Genomic DNA, 17,326 nt, shown 5'->3' on the forward strand with positions numbered 1-17,326 from the left:
AACTGTCCCTGGTTCACATATAGAGTTATAAATAAATAGCCTTTGCCAAGGAAACTACTGGCTAAGCGCAGACCCTTCCAGCTTTCTGCTCTCTGCTCTGTGATTTCTTTCATAAAGTCATTCGAGTGTTTACATCCTGCTTGTGTCGTTTGATTTTTGTTAATTGCCAACAACAAGTTTGGTCAGTTCTGATGGAGTCTACTCCATTTGTTGACCAGCAGTGCCACCTATATACCTTTTATGTTGCAACAGTGATTGTCACTCTGTTTTGCTGCTGCTGTGGACACTCTGAGAGCCCTTGGTGGACCCCTCATGGTCCCTGCACCTCAGTTTAGGCACCAGATGCACGGGAGAGAGAGAGACATGGTTTCATCATTGGGCTATACACATTGAATGTCAGCTTGTTTATATAGTATTTCCAGGTCAATAAACAACAGGTGTTAACAGCAAAATATGGACCTCAACTGCTGCAGAAAATAATATCAGATGTTTAGCTGAAATACAGTACAGGAATTTAGCTTGGTACAATTTTAACAGTGAATTTGTTACAACGTTTCCAGGTTCTTTATTTGTAGTTTGTAGCTTTAAGGAAAACTGCTTTCACTGTCTTCAAAATCTCACAGTTATAATATCTGTTACAACATAACCATATTTTTTACAAACATACATCCAATTTTGTGTTTATTTACTGTAACGGTCTAACAAGAGAGTTGAACCATGAATATTAAAGGGACACTTCACTGATCAAGTTCAGTTTATTTGTCAAGAGGAGTACTTCGCAGCCTGATATATAATGTCGTCTGTGGCTCTGGAGAGAGCTTTTTCAAGTCTGAGAAAATAACCCTGATGATATCATAGTGATGTCATCAGGGTTATCTCTGCTTGGAGTTCAGACATACATTTTTAGCAGAAACCCTAAACTGGGGATGTAGAGTTTGGACACCTTGGGCATTTACTAGACAGGCAGGTCTAATGAAAGATGCTACCAAGTTGCATCATGGGAAATGTAGTGTATTTGAAACTTTACCCATACTAGGGCCTCTAATGCTTCAATTTTGACCACTCTTTCTTTGATCTGTCTTTTGTGGTTCGCCCAACTTTATGATAGTGCAATACTAAATCACTGGAGTACCCCTTTAATTTTAAGTTCAGGCATAACAGCATTACTAGGCTAATTTTAATTTGAAATTTATTTTTATTTTTTTAAAAAGAGGAAACTCCAGTCTCATGTGTTACTCAGACTCAAAGGGATGTAGTTAAATTAAATGAACTGAACTGAGGCTGGGACACCATAGGCTGTATAAATGTTTATAGATTATTGGAAAACATCCAGCTGGGTTGTGCTACTGTGGTAGTCCTAAAACAATCCAACATGTTTTTTTCTAAACTGTACTAAATATAACATTGAAAGGAGTACATTCTTAAAGAGATTATACATTCTAATCTAGGGGGTTTCCAATTTATTTATTTTTTTTAACTGCTGAGTTAAGTTTTTATCTATTAATCCTGTGGAGGGCAGTAAAACGGCTAGAAGCGTCTAAATTGCCAAAAATCACAGAAGAAGAGGGAAAACCCCGCCTGTCCTGTTGTCTATTGGCCAATCAGGAGTCCACATCCTGAACCTACTTACTGTACCTGTAGTGTGGCCCAGAAACAGGACAGCTAGTTAGCTAGCTAATATAGTGACAGAAAGCTATAAACACAACACTTTATATTTATTAAGTTGCCCAGTTTGCCGTCCTGAACATCACCAGGGTAACCAGCTTACACCACAGCTGCAAACTGTACCATGGTTGGTGTTAAAGTGATCGGGAGCGACCCGGACTTCCAGCCGGAGCTAGCGGCCGCAGGTTCCAGGCTTGCCGTGGTGAAGTTCACAATGGCTGGGTAAGCTTACTAAACCGGCTTCGGGAAAGCATAAGTGACCCAAATCCTATGCACGTTAGTCTCTGCTTTCAACATGAGACTGGAAAACATTGAGAGCTCGTGGTTTAAGTGTTTTGGGTAGTTGACACGGGCTGGATAGCTAATTTTACGTTATCTGACAGGAGTAGCTTACATTGCTAGGAAAGCTAGGTTAGCATGCTATCATTAGCATGCGTTAGCTAACTAGCTGTGTTGCTTACAATGACATAGCAGTATTACAGTAACTCGGCTGCTGAGGTGTCGTAAGATTTAATGATTTGTTGGTTAATTAAGTAGAGAGTGGGCTATCACATCTAGTCTGCGATCGTCACCAGCTAAAAGCAGCAACATTACTACCAATATAAATGTAAATTGAAATATCTGTTATATTTTACTCTCTCCTGTAAGTTTGCCAGTCCATGTAACGTTGTCTTTACACAAGACCTGCTCAGTACATATCCAGTTATTAAAAAATTAATGAATTAAGGGATCCCTATCAAAAATGTTTCTTCACGTTCTGTGTTGATGTAAAAATATGACAATCAGATGTTATCACATTTTTAACCAGTACTTTTTGTGTAATAAATAATAATTAAATTATTCTAAAATGCTTTCAAATGTAAATAATACATTTGTTGTATAATTACACTGTTTATATTAAAATAGCAAGTATTGAAGGAAAGAAGAAAAACAATCAATATATATATATATATATATATATATATATATATATATAGCCACCTGTTATATATATATATGTATATATATAACAGGTGGCTCCAAACTTTTTAGCAGTAGTGTACATGGTCAGATTCTTAGTTTTGTTTCTTATCTTTTACCTGATATATAGTAAATTATCCCAACAGGGCAGAAACCCCAAATTATTCATTACTATGATTTATATGATTTACAAGAGAGGCGAGTAGAATATCCTCACATTTGAGATGCTAGCTAGCTAAAGTTTTTCTTCTTACTTAAAAAATAACTGAAACAATTAATTGATTATTAAGTTTCTTTAACATTAATTGACTTATTGAATAACTAATCGTTTCAGCACTGCTTGAGAGACCAGAGCAGATCACTAACACACACTCCTCTGCCTCCTCAGGTGTCGGCCCTGTGTCAGAATAGCTCCAGCTTTCAACATGTTGAGTAACAAGTACCCACAGGTTGTCTTCCTTGAAGTAGACGTTCATGTCTGTCAGGTAAGTCTGATCTGCCACATTCACCACATGGTTTTCATCCAACAGAGTCCCGACACAGCTGGAGAAAAGATTCAAGAGGAACAATGGCTGTTGAGTCACTTTCCTCTGAAAACTTAGGTGTAGCGTTGATATTAATATTATATTTATTATATTGTGAATAATGGAGCTCTGTGGCACAGGGGAATAAGATTTATCTAGGGTTGGGTACCATTCACATTTGAACTGATACCAGTATGGTACCGGTACCTGGAATTTGGTACCGTTACCCAGCAGTACGTTTTTTCGGCATGTTACTCTCTCAGTAATAACAACAATGTAATTACAGTTGTAATAAAAGTCCAAACTTTTCAATTTCAACATTTTTGTTTATTTAGAACATTTTATCTCACTGCCTCACTTAAAGTTTAGTCATCCATGGAGGGTAAGTTAACTTCTTCGGCGCTAGCTGGACTTGGCTTTCAGACTATCAAACATGGTACCCTCTTCAGCTTTTAGATATATTTTGTGTTTGACCAGGTGTTTCCTCAGGTTAGATGTGTTGCCCTCGCCAGCTTATGCAATGAGTGTTGTCTGCCTCAAGTTTTGAAAAGTGTAACTACACTTTCGACGACTTGCAGCTCGCCATTGCCCTGACTCAGTAGCCCTTTTCACACAGAGATCCCGCAATACTGACATAAAGAAGAGCCATCGTTATGCCTGCTTTGCTTTTTTACACTGAACCAAACAACACCGGCATAATGCTGCCCCAGTGTATGATTTAGATAGCGGAACGTACCCCCTCAACGTAGGTGGAGCTGATCGTCATAGCGACGCTATTCCAGCAGTTAGGAAACAACACACAGGAGCTTTACTTCAGTCTTAAGAAGCTGCAGCCTTTATTCACTGACATACTGTAACCTACACTGTACATTTACTGCCAGATTGACAGCTTCACCTCTCACCTTTTCCTCTGCACCGCTCGCATTCACCGTCACTCTCTGCCGCAAGGAGATCCAGCACAGCTTTGAATCAACAGTTTTAGACAAGGTCTCGATGATGCAAGGCTAATTTTACAAAACCATCTCTCTTTTTCTCAGGCAACAGCAGCAGCCAACAACATCTCAGCCACACCAACGTTCTTGTTCTTCAGGAACCGGGTTCGGGTGGATCAGTATCAGGGCGCGGATGCTGCAGGTCTGGAGGAGAAGATCAAACAGCACACAGAGAATGACCCAGGAAACAGCGAGGACTCCGACATTCCAAAGGGATACGTGAGTGGACAATGTTCCTCACACCTCTGTTGAAGGATTTTGTTTGTATGTGTGCAGGATTTAATATAAAGTTGTCCATCAACATTTCTGAAATAGTCCCCATTCTCTTGCATTTTTTATGTATTACTCTTGAAGATGCCTTTTTTGGTAGCAATCCAGGTCTGAACATCCTCATCCCTGTAGAGTGTAAGAAATGTTATGTGACAGACAAAAAGACAAGAAAACACACAGCGTGTCATGAATTTAGATAAAGAAGAAAGTAATAAGTATATGTTGCTTCAAAAGGACACGTATTGAATGTTAAATTAAGGTTTAAATAGACCCAGAAGTTAATTTTCTCTTCTTTTTGTTTTCAGATGGACCTCATGCCTTTTGTCAACAAAGCTGGCTGTGAGTGCCTCAACGAGAGCGACGACTGTGGCTTCGATAACTGCTTAATCAAAGACTCCTCCTACCTGGAGTCTGACTGTGATGAACAGGTACGAGCTGTTAACTCTAATGACCCGTCCCCGCCCGAATGTGTGATCTTGCAATGACAGAATGAAGGGGAATTCAGTCAGTTCATGCATTATTTGCATATGTTTGTAATTTTTCCCAGGCCCAATATTTGTGTGAAAAATGGGCAGATTGGAAGAATGTTTGAAAAAAAATTTTAATCATCCTATTTTCATTACAAAACCATCCAAGCCATAACTCAGAATAAACAAAATCAGTCTACAACCAGCCAAGTGCCTTTCAGATACTGTATGTAATTGCATATGGGCTTTTATTTCCCAAACAACATGTGTTGTCAGTCAGAAGCCCCTTTTACACAGCCTGTTCAAGGCGGGATTTTTACACTGTATTCTGTATAAAACATACAAACACGGAATGAGGAGGGGGGGGCATTGTAGTTCCGCCATTGAGCCAGCAGCAGAGGTAGTAACAGAGCCGAATCGACGTCTGTGTATAAAGGGTGAGCCGGCAGGACGGGACACGTGTGTAGTGAGTGTGTGGTTTAGCAAGAGAGAGCGGCAGAGAGTGACGGTGAATGCGAACGGTGCAGAGGAAAAGGTGAGCAGTGAAACTGTCAATCTGCCAGTAAATGTACAGTGTAGGTTACAGTTTGTCAGTGAATAAAGGCTGCAGCTTCTCACCGTTGAGGGGGGTACTTTCCGGAATGCCGGCGTGCTACCTAAAATCACACCCTGGGGCAGCATTTATAAAAAAAAAATTAAAAAAAAAGCAAAGCCGGCGTGAAGACTCTTCTACACAGCAGTATTGCGCGATCTCTGTGTAAAAAGGGCTAGAGATTCCTCCCAGCTTCATTTCAGTGAGACCACAGTCCGCTGCAACACAGGGTCTCATTTTAGTGAGCCCAACAATCATATTAAGGAGAACATGCAGTAGCTGTGGCTACAAGGAGTAGTCACTGGATCCTTCAGTAAATACAAACAGATCTTTTAAGAGGCAGAAGGGCGGCCATCTGCCGCTGCCAGTTGGATAGAGAGAGAAACAGAGAGAGAGAGAGTGCATAATAATAATATATTGGTAGTTGTAATATTAATAATAATAGTAATAATAATTCTAGGGATGATGATGATAATAATAATAATAATAATTGTAGTAGTGGTTGTCGAGCAGGAACACGGTGGCAGTAGGTGTCCTGCAATCAGAGATCCAGACTCTGCAGCTCCGGAGGCAGAAATACCTGCAGAAAGTGACAGAAGGAGAGAGGAGAGAGACGAGAAAGCACAAAACTACGGGAGAGAGAAGATGTCGCGTTAGTAACATGCATTAATGGGATAAGAATGCGTACAGATGGAGAGGAGGTGAGACGTGCATCATGGGAAGTCTCCCGGCTGCCTAGGCCTATAGCAGCATAACTAAGGGATGGTTCAGGGCTCACCTGAGCCAGCCCTAACTATAAGTTTTATCAAAGAGGAAAGTCTTCAGCCTACTCTTAAATGTGGAGTTTGTAATCAAAATGTGTTTGGGACATGTGACACTATCTCGGGTAAAGTTCCTCAAATCCAATGAAGAGAGCTGCTAACGTTAGTCTAAAATCTGATAGCAGGACCGGCTTCCCTACATTGGGAAAATACTACACAGTGGAAGTGCTAGTTGTGAAGAGGGCTTTCTTTTAATTTACCCTGTAACCACACAAACTAAGGTAGTTTGTTAATGATGTGGTCCTTGGCGTCGGAAGTAACAATCTGTTATTACTGTCGGTCGCTAGTTAGCCAGATATGCTAGAGATTGTATAGATTGCATGCTTAGGCACAATGTTTAATACATTCCTTGCAGTTTTGCTCTTGTGTTTTTGGTTTTCAAAAGGTTAGAAAAGATGCAGAGTATCACTCAACATGTAAAGAAATCCAAAGTTTGACAAGTCTGCCATGCCTATTAACAGTGGTTAAGCTATGATTGGCCAGTCACTGTTTGGGGGAGGGGATTAGCGAGCAGGCAATTTCCAACAATGCTTGAGTCTCGGTACCAATACCAAAACAATATTTTTTGATACCTTGCTCTCGGGAATATAAACTTGTCAAAAACACAAGTCGATGCCAACTTCCAGTACTTGATAGGTTTGATATCCAGCCCTACGTCAGAGGATGAACGTTACCTCTATCACAAACTTCACATTTCAGCCCCATGGTAGTTGATTGTGCTTTCTCAGTTTACTTGTCTGATAAGATGAATTTGATGGTAATTTGTCTAATATGATGCTGTCCTTTTAATCTTGTCTAGTTGCTGATAACTATTGCCTTCAACCAGCCTGTGAAGCTCTTCTCTATGAAGCTACAATCCTCAGACTTTGGTGAGGGTTTTTTTTATGCTGCTCTACACTTCAGTCATTAATCTGAATCTCTCATCTGGAGGTGTAATAATTTTCAGTTCCCTGATAACAAACATCCTATCCTTTGCTCCGTCCTCCCTTCCTTCCCTCCGTCTACCTTTCTTTCCCACTCGTTGCCTCCTCCTTCCTCCCCTGCTTCATTTCTTCTTCCTTCTGTGTCAGCCCAAGCCCCTAAGGTGGTGAAGGTGTTCATCAATCTCCCTCAGTCGATGGGTTTTGACGATGCTGAGCGAAGTGAAGCCACTCAAGCTCTGGAGCTGTCAGAGGAAGACTACAAAGACGATGGTTTGATTCCTCTGCGCTATGTCAAGTTTCAGAACGTACAGAGTGTAACGGTAAGGACCAGATTGCCAACATTACTGCTGAAACATAGCCATGGTTAGGCTTGAGGCAAAATATTTGAATTTGAAATGTATTGAAATGCACAGGCTAATGCATTTCAATAAGTAATCTAATCGTACGCTCACATCAGCAGCAACAAGAGACACCCAGTAGTGGTCATTTCAAAATGTGTTTCATGTTAAGTTAACCTGTTCTTTATTGCCTCTTTAAAAAATATAAAAAATGTTTTTGTTATGCAGCAGGTCTGAAGCCTTTCTTTCTATGAGTTTGTGTTTACAATTTATAACCTTAAAATACAGCATATTGGCATTTGACTTAATGTTAACCATTTTTTAAGCCATTCTTTTTCAGACCCATCACTGGAATAGTTTCTGATTTGTGTGAATGATCAACCAGTGGGCAGGACACCAGGGCCCATATTTATCAAGCAGTTCAGAGTAGGAAATTAACTGGCTAAAATTCTCAGTCAGACATTTTTGGTCCTACTTTTAGGACTAGGAGTAAAAGTGTTATCAACTTTCTTAACTCAGGAAATGACTCCTATCTCGACTGATATTTAACAGAGCTCCAGAAGCGTCCTACCCAGTTAGGAGCTTCCAGGAGATATTTGCACAAATCTGTAGGAGAGATATGTATTGATGAGAATGAGTTTATCAAAAGATTGTTTTGACAGATTTTTCTTCTAATGACCTTGTGCGGAATGCAAAAGTGACACAGTGACAGGGAAAATGCAGTTTGCAAAAGTGATGATTTGGGTCAGTTACAACCTACAATTTCTGCAATAATAAATACAATTTTGACTGCTTGTACAGCTCCTTAGATAATGTACCACCACTCGGTGTGAGGTCATGGAAACACAAGCTGCATTCACGCAAATTGTGAGTTTATTTATTTAATTATTAATTTAAAAATATTAATGCCACAGCTATATTTAAGAGATGTTCATATTGTTAGTGTGTTTCTCAACACTGGGTGACATTACAGAAATAATTTCGTTTCCCCACCTGTAAGGATATATAAACAGGAGGTGTGATTGAAAGGTGAACTGAACAGTGGATGAGACGACAAATTCCAGGTTTTCAATGCAAATGTGTCCACAGCCCATAACAGATGTTATCTCATTGCACTTTTCCTATAAAGCTGGTCTAGACCGTACTCTTTATATTATTTACAGAGACCCAACAAATCCCACCGTGAGCAAGCACTTGGCGACAGTGGCAAGGAAAAACTTCCTTTTAAGAGGCAGAAACCACAAGCAGGGTTGGGGCGGGGGGAATGATAATATTTGTAGAAGCTGTTGTCGTGCAGGAACATGGGGGCAGTAGGAGGCCCGCAATCATAGATCCAGACTCTGCAGCTCCGGAAGCCGAAATACCTGCAGAAAGTGACAGAAAGAGAGAGACAGAGAGGAGAGAGATGAGAAAGCACAAAACTACGGGACAGAGAAGATGTTGAGTTAGTAACATGCATTAATGGGATAAGAATGCGTACAGATGGAGAGGAGGAGAGAGGTGCATCATGGGAAGTCTCCCTAGCAGCATAACTAAGGTGTGGAGATGGTGTCTGCCAGCAGAACCATCTAGTGGTTAAACTGGTTTAGTATGTTTATTGATGGTATTTGTCTTTGTTTTTCTTATAAGTTGTTTGTCAAGTCGAACCAAGGAGACGAGGAGACGACAAAAATCAACTACCTGACATTCATAGGCACTCCAGTACAGGCCACCAACATGAACGACTTCAAGAGGGTATGGACCAGTCACAGCAACCTGGGTTCATTTATGTTCAGGTTTGTGTGTGAGTGTGTTTTACTCGTGGATGATAATTTCATTTTGTTGCCATGTAGGTTGTGGGAAAGAAAGGAGAGAGTCACTGAGCAGGAGAACCAAGGGGAGGATGAGAAGAAGAGGAAGAGGAGCCTGCAGATACATCAAAGGACTTTCCCTCAGCCAAAGCTGCCACATATTCTACTGTCACACACACACACACACACACACAAATACACAGCCTCCAGCTGACCTCCTCAAGCTCTGAATGAATTCTCCATCTGTGGAGACTCAGTCTATAAATCATTTGTATTGTAATTCTGATGAAAATCACTGTAAATAAAACACAATCCTTTTTCAAAGGCATGTGCGTCGTGTCTGCTTTCTGTGTGAAGTACTCTAGGTGGAGGAGGAGGAGTAGTGGTACTAGCAGCAGTGAATGTTAACAGTTATAGTATTGCAATATAGACAGTAGCAGCAGTCTCAGTAAGAAGTATAACAAGTTTATTTGTGTATGAGCACATTGTGTGCGTTATTTGCATTTTTCCATGGCATCCTGGACAGTGCTTATACCTCCTTTGGGTACTGTCAATTTGACCACAAGAAGCTCAGTGTACTCAGGCTGTACAGAGGTATGAAGCAGGGAAAACATACAGTATGTACATGTACACCCACAGTGCACCAAAATACAAAATTAAACCAACGAAATAATTCAAAGAATTAAAAAGGCTGTATCTCCACTGCAGTGGTGTTCAATGGGGCAAACACCCAAATACAACAGAGTTCAGTTATCATCTGACAGTTTGTTTAGTTACACTACAGTAAAATCCCCAATTTAATGAAGGAAATGCATGTGAAAAGTTTTTCAGATTTGAAAGTGTGGCCACATTTAAGAACATCAGAAAGCTGATATGTGGGTAGCACCTAAAGATCTACTGTATTTATATTCTTTAAAGCAGATCAGAAAGTCATTAAGTTCCTTATAAACTGGTAACCACTTTATAACAACTATAACTGATATTTTTAAGATAACAGTGTGGGGTACCTGTGGGTCATCCACCAATCGGAAGGTCAGCAGTTCAATCCCAGCTTCCCCCAGTGCACATGCCTGAAGCGTCCTTGGGCTAGACACTGAACCCTTCAGTGTGCCTTCGGTGTGTGTGTGAATGAGTTACTTCATACTCAAGTGATACCATCAGTGTATGAATGGGGTGAATGTGATTTGTAGTTGTAGTTGAAGCGCTTTGAGTAATCAAAAAAGACTAGAAAAGCGCTATGTAAGTACAGTCCATTTACAGTGTGAAAGGGGTCACTCGTCATGATGAACCTACAGAGAATTATCACCTGAATCTGCAGCTCCCCTCAGCTTTACGGAGCTTTTTAGTGAGTTTCAGCTCGTTGTTTAGCTGTCCGGCCCACAACTTTACTGTTTTAGTTTACTGTCGCTGCTCTCATTGTGTAATTTTTGCTGTTTTCAGTAAAAAAGCTCTAGAAACTCACTGTACACTTCCTGCTCAGCACCAAACAGCAGACAGGCCCAGTTAGAGACTAGCTGGTGAACATGGTGGAGCGTTTAGTCAGATATTTACCAGAGTTGGTGGGGACCAAAAACAGAGCTAAAACAGTTGTGAGTGAATGTTGGACTTACATTCATTAGGTGGGCAGAAACACGACTCCAAAGGAATGATAATGTTGCTCCGTAACTCCTCAATGTGTAAATAAACAACTATTTGCTAACAAGTCAACATCTCAATTTAAACAGTGATGATTCAATGAAATGTTTTTCAATTTTATTTGTTTATGTAGACCAACATCACAAATCATTGTGTTTTCATTACCTTAGACTAGGCCATTTTTATCTACATAGGGAGTGGGTCCCCTTCCACGGAGGCCACCATGTTGCACCGCCATGTTTCTACAGTAGCCCAGAATGGACAAACCAAACACTGGCTCTAGATAGGGCCTTTCACATTTTTTGCGAGTTTCGCAGCCAAAGTAGTTTCTCTTACACGCTTGGAAGGGGAAGGTGAGGCAAGCAGTATTCAAATGGTTGCAAACTGCAATTTCACCACTAGATGCCACTAAATCCTACACACTGCTCCTTTAAAAAAATGAATGCTTGTATTCAGGGATGCATGAAGCTGGAGGCAGAAGGAGAACAATATGAAGCAATGGTTTGGGTAGTAGTACCGGCAAGAACTTCAATCTACTTTCACCCCTGGTTTAAAGGTACCAGAGTCGAACTTTAGTTCCTGCTGTATAGTCCCCCCCAAAAAGTCCCCGGTCTTGGATGTCTCTTTTCCACCATCAACACAATCATTATAGTCGCAAATCAGTATGTTATAAAGTGTTCAGATTAATGACTTCTATTGCCAGTTACAACTGTGGTGTATGGCTTATGTGTTAGGTGTATGATATTACCATTTTACTACCTTGTAATTGCATATTTTAACATTTGATCGAGATCAACGTAATGATTGATGTATTTTATTTATGTCTTATTGCTTATTGTTGCTCTGCCTGTCTGCATGTGTCAAAAAAATGGTTATAATCAGTATTGCTTGGCTGTGTTTTGTTTTTTCCTGTTGCTTGCATGGCTACATGTACTGAATAGTACATATTGTACAAATGTTTTGCTATTTCCTCTTGCTCTGCATGGCTTGTGCACTGTCTTGAGTGCTTATTTTGTTGCTGTTGCTATTTTTATGGTGTCTTGTTGTCTTCTGTCTGTACATTTTAACCATCACCTATTGGTTTCAAAACACCTCTGCAAAGGACTGCAGTTGAAAATTAGCCAACTGGTTTACACTGGCACATTTATGTGCGTTGAAATAAATAAATTAAATGAACATAGCCCTTGCTGTCTAGATATGAACCAACTGAGGACCATATCCGATACCCCTATCTATCAAGAAGTATGTAATCATCGACAACATCAAAAGCAGAACATCCAGCAGCAATTCAAGCAGTAGCAGTAGTATTTTGACAGATTCAGTGGCTGTAGTAGTAAAAGTTGTTTACACAAAATTGAGTTTCAGATTTTCAACAACTGAAAATTGGAGTGCATCAAACTATTTGACATTCACTGTCTCTGATAGGTGAAATGGTATTCAGCTAGACATGGATAAACTGCTGTTCGATCTGTTTGTTTCTACTGAAGGATCCAGTGACTACTCCTTGTGGCCACAGCTACTGCATGTTCTCCTTAATATGATTGTTGGGCTCACTAAAATGAGCGGATGGCTGCCCACCATTGAGTCTGGTTCTGTCCAAGGTTTCTGCCTCTTAAAGGAAGTTTTTTCTTGCCACTGTCGCCAAATGCTTGCTCATGGTGGGATTTGTTGGGTCTCTAAATAATATTATAAAGAGTATGGTCTAGACCTGCTCTATGGGAAACGTGCAATGAGATAACCTATGAATTGGCGCTATATAAATAAAATTGAATTGAATTAAAACATAAACATTTTGTCATCTTGGTTAAAACTGGATCTCCAATTATGCAATTTAAGACAGCATCCCCACACAGATGATTCAGCATCTCTTTGATCACTTTCAGAACTATATCTGGTGGGCGGCTGTGGCTTAGTGGTAGAGCGGGTCCTTGGGCAAGACACTGAACCCCAAATTGCTCCTGAGGGCTGTGTGTGAGTGCGTGTCAATGGTTAGTTACTTCTTTGAAGTAGTCGGAAAGGCCCTTATACAAGTACAGTCCATTTACATTTGATGATAGACAGAGCAGACACTGGGTTTGATGCCAATGAGAAGCTGCTGAACTAAATGTGCATTTAAGAGCACTGTCGTAAACGTCAAGCCATTTGGGCTTGCGCACTGTCAGGAGGTGGCAGTAGGTCAGAGGATAGGATAAGATAACATCAGTGATCCGGAAGCCAACACAAAATTCAAGAATTTATTTAGATAATTTGCCTTAAGAAAAATTATGTTTTGTCAATTATTTTTTTTACAGAGCATGTATGAACATAAAGGCCATGACAAAGTCTCAGCTGAAGAAGAAATGACTAAGTGGCAGACAGAGTTTGCAGAAAGTCAGCTACAAGTCCAACAGAGAATTAAAGAGAAAGAGAAAAAGGTTCTTCGGCAGAAAGAGGAGACTAGGCCTGGGCGATATGGCAAAAAATATAATCACAATTTTTATATATATTTATCACTATATATAATTTGAAAAGCTGCCAGTTTGAAGACTGAAGCCTGAATAAACCAGAGGGTTTATTATTTAAACTTTATAATAGTTTATTAACAAAAAAATAGAACAACATAATGTAAACATTTAACTATGCAAAAAAATATTTATCTTCCTTAACAAAGCAACTCAAGTTAGCCTGCCTTTAAAATAATTAAATAAAAGCTGTGACTACAATCACAAATTATTTTGGCAGGGAAGCAAACTCAATCTCAAATGTTTGTAGAGGTATGTTACTGAGACAGAAACTGGAACTGGCATATTTAAGTACAACTAAGATCAAATAAAGTAAAAAAAAAAATATTATGTACTGGTTTTACAACTCTCAAATGTTTTAGAGGTAGAGAATCTGAGTAAAAAGTGCAAAATTACATAATGTAAACATTTAATTCAATTCAATTCAATAAAATTTTATTTATATGGCGCCAATTCATAACAGAAGTTATCTCATTGCACTTTTCCTATAGAGCAGGTCTAGACCGTACCCTTTATAATATTAATTACAGACACCCTACAAATCCCACCATGAGCACGCATTTGGCAACAGTGGCAAGAAAAAACTTCCTTTAATGTCAGCATCAGTAACAACAACTGTAGTAGCAGTTGTCGAGCAGGAACACGGGGGCAGCAGGCGGCCAGACCCAGACCCCACAGCTCCGGAGGCAGAAATACCTGCTGAAAGCGACAGAAGGAGAGAGGAGAGAAACGAGAAAGCACAGAACTACGGGAGAGAGAAGATGTTGAGTTAGTAACATGCAGTAATGGGATAAAAATGCATACAGACAGAGAGGGAGAGAAGGAGAGAGGAAAGAGGTGCATCATGGGAAGTCTCCCGGCAGTCTAGGCCTATAGCAGCATAACTAAGGGATGGTTCAGGACTCACCTGAGCCAGCCCTAACTATAAGCTTTATCAAAGAAGAAAGTCTTAAGCCTACTCTTTAAATGTGGAGATGGTGTCTGCCTCCTGAACCCAAACTGGGATCTGATTCCACAGGTGAGGAGCTTGATAACTGAAGGCTCTGGCTCCCATTCTACTTTTGGAGACTCTAGGAACTACAAGTAACCCTGCATCCTGGGAGCGCAGTGTTCTAGTCGGGTAATTATGAGATCTTTAAGATATGATGGTGCCTGACCATCACGAGCTTTGTAGGTGAGGAGAAGGATTTTAAATTCTATTCTGGATTTTACAGGGAGCCAGTGCAGAGAAGCTAATATTGGAGAGATATCTCTTTTCCTAGTTTTTGTCAGTACATGTGCCACAGCATTCTGGATCAACTGGAGAGTCTTAAGGGACTTATTCGGGCAGTCGGATAATAAGGAATTGCAGTAGTCCAGCCTAGAAGTAACAAATGCATGCACTAATTTTTCTGCATGATTTTGAGACAGGATGTGCCTGATTTTTGCAATATTACGTGAATATACGTATTATATATACGAATATTACGTAAATATTACGGCATTCACACCGCCTTAGCACAACTCCAGACTCAACACCCGAGTGCACTCATATTAATCTCGGGTGACTTCAACCATGTCAGTGTTTCAGCAACACTGACTAATTTCACCCAGTATGTGAATTGTCCTAGAGAGGAGAGGACACTGGACCTGCTGTACGCTAACGTTAAGGATGCATACAGCTACTACCCCCCTCCCCCGCCTGTAACCTATGCTGTGTGCGTGACCAGGTGAGAGGACAGCTGATGAAACTCCACTCAAACAAGGCTGCAGGCCCCAATGGAGTTAGCCCCAGGGTGCTAAAAGTCTGTGCCCCCCAGCTTTGTGGAGTCCTTCAACATGTCTTCAACCTGAGCCTTCAAAGGGTCCCTATTCTGTGGAAGACATCTTGCCTCGTTCCTGTGTCGAAGACGCCGCGTCCCAGTGGCTCCAAGGACTACAGACCGGTGGCACTGACCTCCCACATAATGAAGACCCTGGAGAGACTGGTGCTGGAACAGCTGCGGCCCATGGTCAGACCCCTCCTGGACCCCCTTCAGTTCACCTACCAGCCCCGGCTGGGAGTTGAGGATGCCATCATCTTCCTGCTGAACCGCATCCACACCCACCTGGACAAGCCAGCAAGTACGGTGAGGGTCATGTTTTTCGACTTCTCCAGTGCTTTCAACACCATCCGGCCAGCCATGCTGGGTGAGAACCTGGCAGCGATGCAGGTGGATGCCCCCCTCGTGTCCTGGATTGTTGACTACCTGACTGGCAGGCCACAGCATGTGCGTCTGCAGCACTGTGTGTCGGACAGCGTCAGCGACAGGACTATTAAACATCAGATCTCTGTCAACTAAAGCTGTACTAGTGAACGATTTAATATCAGAGTTTCTGTGGAAGTCAGCCACCCTATACTTCCCATCTCTGTGTTCTCTTTTGCACTCTCCTTTCCTGGTGTGTCTTGTATGTCCTCAACTCGTCTCTGGATGTGTGTGTGTGTGTGTGTGTATGTGTGTGTGTCTGGTCTGGCTCCGTGGTTTCCCGCCTGCTGCTGATCACAAGCACACCTGTCCACTTTGTACTTTACACTTATTTTAATTTTATACTTATATCCACTTATATCCACTTTGTACTTAATTTATCTGACCTGTATTTATCTGAACTGTATTATAGTGTATTATATTCTGATAACATAATGCTGAAATTGAGATTTTAATCTCAACAAGACACAACAACTTATAATGGAACAATTCATTTTGCAGGGTTAGTTTTAACTTTAAGTGTTTTTAGGTTAAACTCCAGTTTTCTCTCTCACACTAATTTCATTTAATAAATAACAAGGCCTAACAACACACGCTGCTTTGCTGAAACCGGTTCTCTTCCTGGAAGGAATCCAAGCATAACAGCCCCTCCTTCTTCTTCCTGCTCTTAAGTACAGCCAGTCCCATTTATTCACTGCTTTTTACTGCAGATCAGCAAGTGAAAATTAAGAATTCCTTGTGGACACGACCACACGGCCACCTGATAACTGGAGAGTGGACGTGCACGTGCTGACGTGCTGCCGTAAGCGTATTGTCTCATCTCCTGTCACCGGTGTTTGTGTGTTACTAGTAGCGTATATTTTCTGTAGCTCATCACAATTAATTTTGTTCGATTCCTTATTATAGTGACTAACTATCTGCTATACATTTAAACGTACACTAGTTCTGCTCAAGCACTCATAGCTCTCTCCTTTTAATGATTTTCTTGCTAATCCCACAGTTTACAATCTATTCATTTTTGCTAGCTACCGTTCTTTAGCTTAGCAGCTAGCAATGGCTTATCTCTCTCCCTCTCACTTTCCTGCTGTGATAATGGTAAATGTAATAAATGTAGCTTATTTGTAGCATTGGAGGTGAGGCTTAGTGAATTGGAAATGCAGTTCCGCACCATGGGAACTCAATCATAAGCTGCTGTATTTAGCCAGCCCCCAGTAGCCGGTGCAGACCGTTCAGAGGTAGGTCCTGTTAGCCGGCTGGGTGACTGTCCGAAGGAAGCATAGCCGTAAGCAGAAGCCCACGGTTCACCACCAACCTGTTCAAGTTCTCCCTACTCAGTGACACACCTGCTGAGAAACCAACTCTGATTATTGCAGCTAGTTAGTGACACTAGCAACCATAGTCAAATATATTCCTGGGGCCAGAGCGGGCGATGTTGAATCCTATTTAAAACTGCTGGCTAAGGATAAACGTAAATACAGTAAGATTGTTATTCACGTCGGCGGTAACGACTCCCGATTATGCCTATTGGAGGCCGCATGTCTTCATTCTGCTGTTGGCTCTCGAGGTGGTGTCCAGCAAATGATGTGGGCTTTGTAGATAATTGGCAGACTTTTTGGGGAAGAC

General features: G+C 41.0%; 1 protein-coding gene across 1 annotated transcript; it reads left to right on the plus strand.

Annotated features, from left to right (window-relative positions):
• Window positions 1-1,603: 1,603 nt before the first annotated feature.
• On the plus strand, window positions 1,604-9,670 carry txnl1 (thioredoxin-like 1). The gene is made up of 8 exons (XM_044174605.1): window positions 1,604-1,887; window positions 3,014-3,110; window positions 4,187-4,360; window positions 4,717-4,839; window positions 7,091-7,160; window positions 7,362-7,534; window positions 9,182-9,286; window positions 9,385-9,670. Exons 1-8 carry the CDS (start codon window positions 1,790-1,792, stop codon window positions 9,412-9,414), a joined length of 870 nt encoding a protein of 289 aa, XP_044030540.1. The 5' UTR covers window positions 1,604-1,789; the 3' UTR covers window positions 9,415-9,670.
• The last annotated feature ends 7,656 nt before the right edge of the window (window positions 9,671-17,326 follow it).

This window comes from Siniperca chuatsi, linkage group LG18 (genome assembly GCF_020085105.1).
Source record: "Siniperca chuatsi isolate FFG_IHB_CAS linkage group LG18, ASM2008510v1, whole genome shotgun sequence".
Taxonomy (NCBI): domain Eukaryota; kingdom Metazoa; phylum Chordata; class Actinopteri; order Centrarchiformes; family Sinipercidae; genus Siniperca; species Siniperca chuatsi.

Excerpts from the sequence above, each read along its gene's own strand:
- txnl1 (XM_044174605.1), top strand. The coding sequence starts at position 1,790 with ATGGTTGGTGTTAAAGTGATCGGGAGCGACCCGGACTTCCAGCCGGAG. Across the intron at positions 3,111-4,186 it reads TAGACGTTCATGTCTGTCAG|GCAACAGCAGCAGCCAACAA; the intron begins GTAAGTCTGATC and ends TCTTTTTCTCAG. Across the intron at positions 9,287-9,384 it reads ACATGAACGACTTCAAGAGG|GTTGTGGGAAAGAAAGGAGA; the intron begins GTATGGACCAGT and ends GTTGCCATGTAG.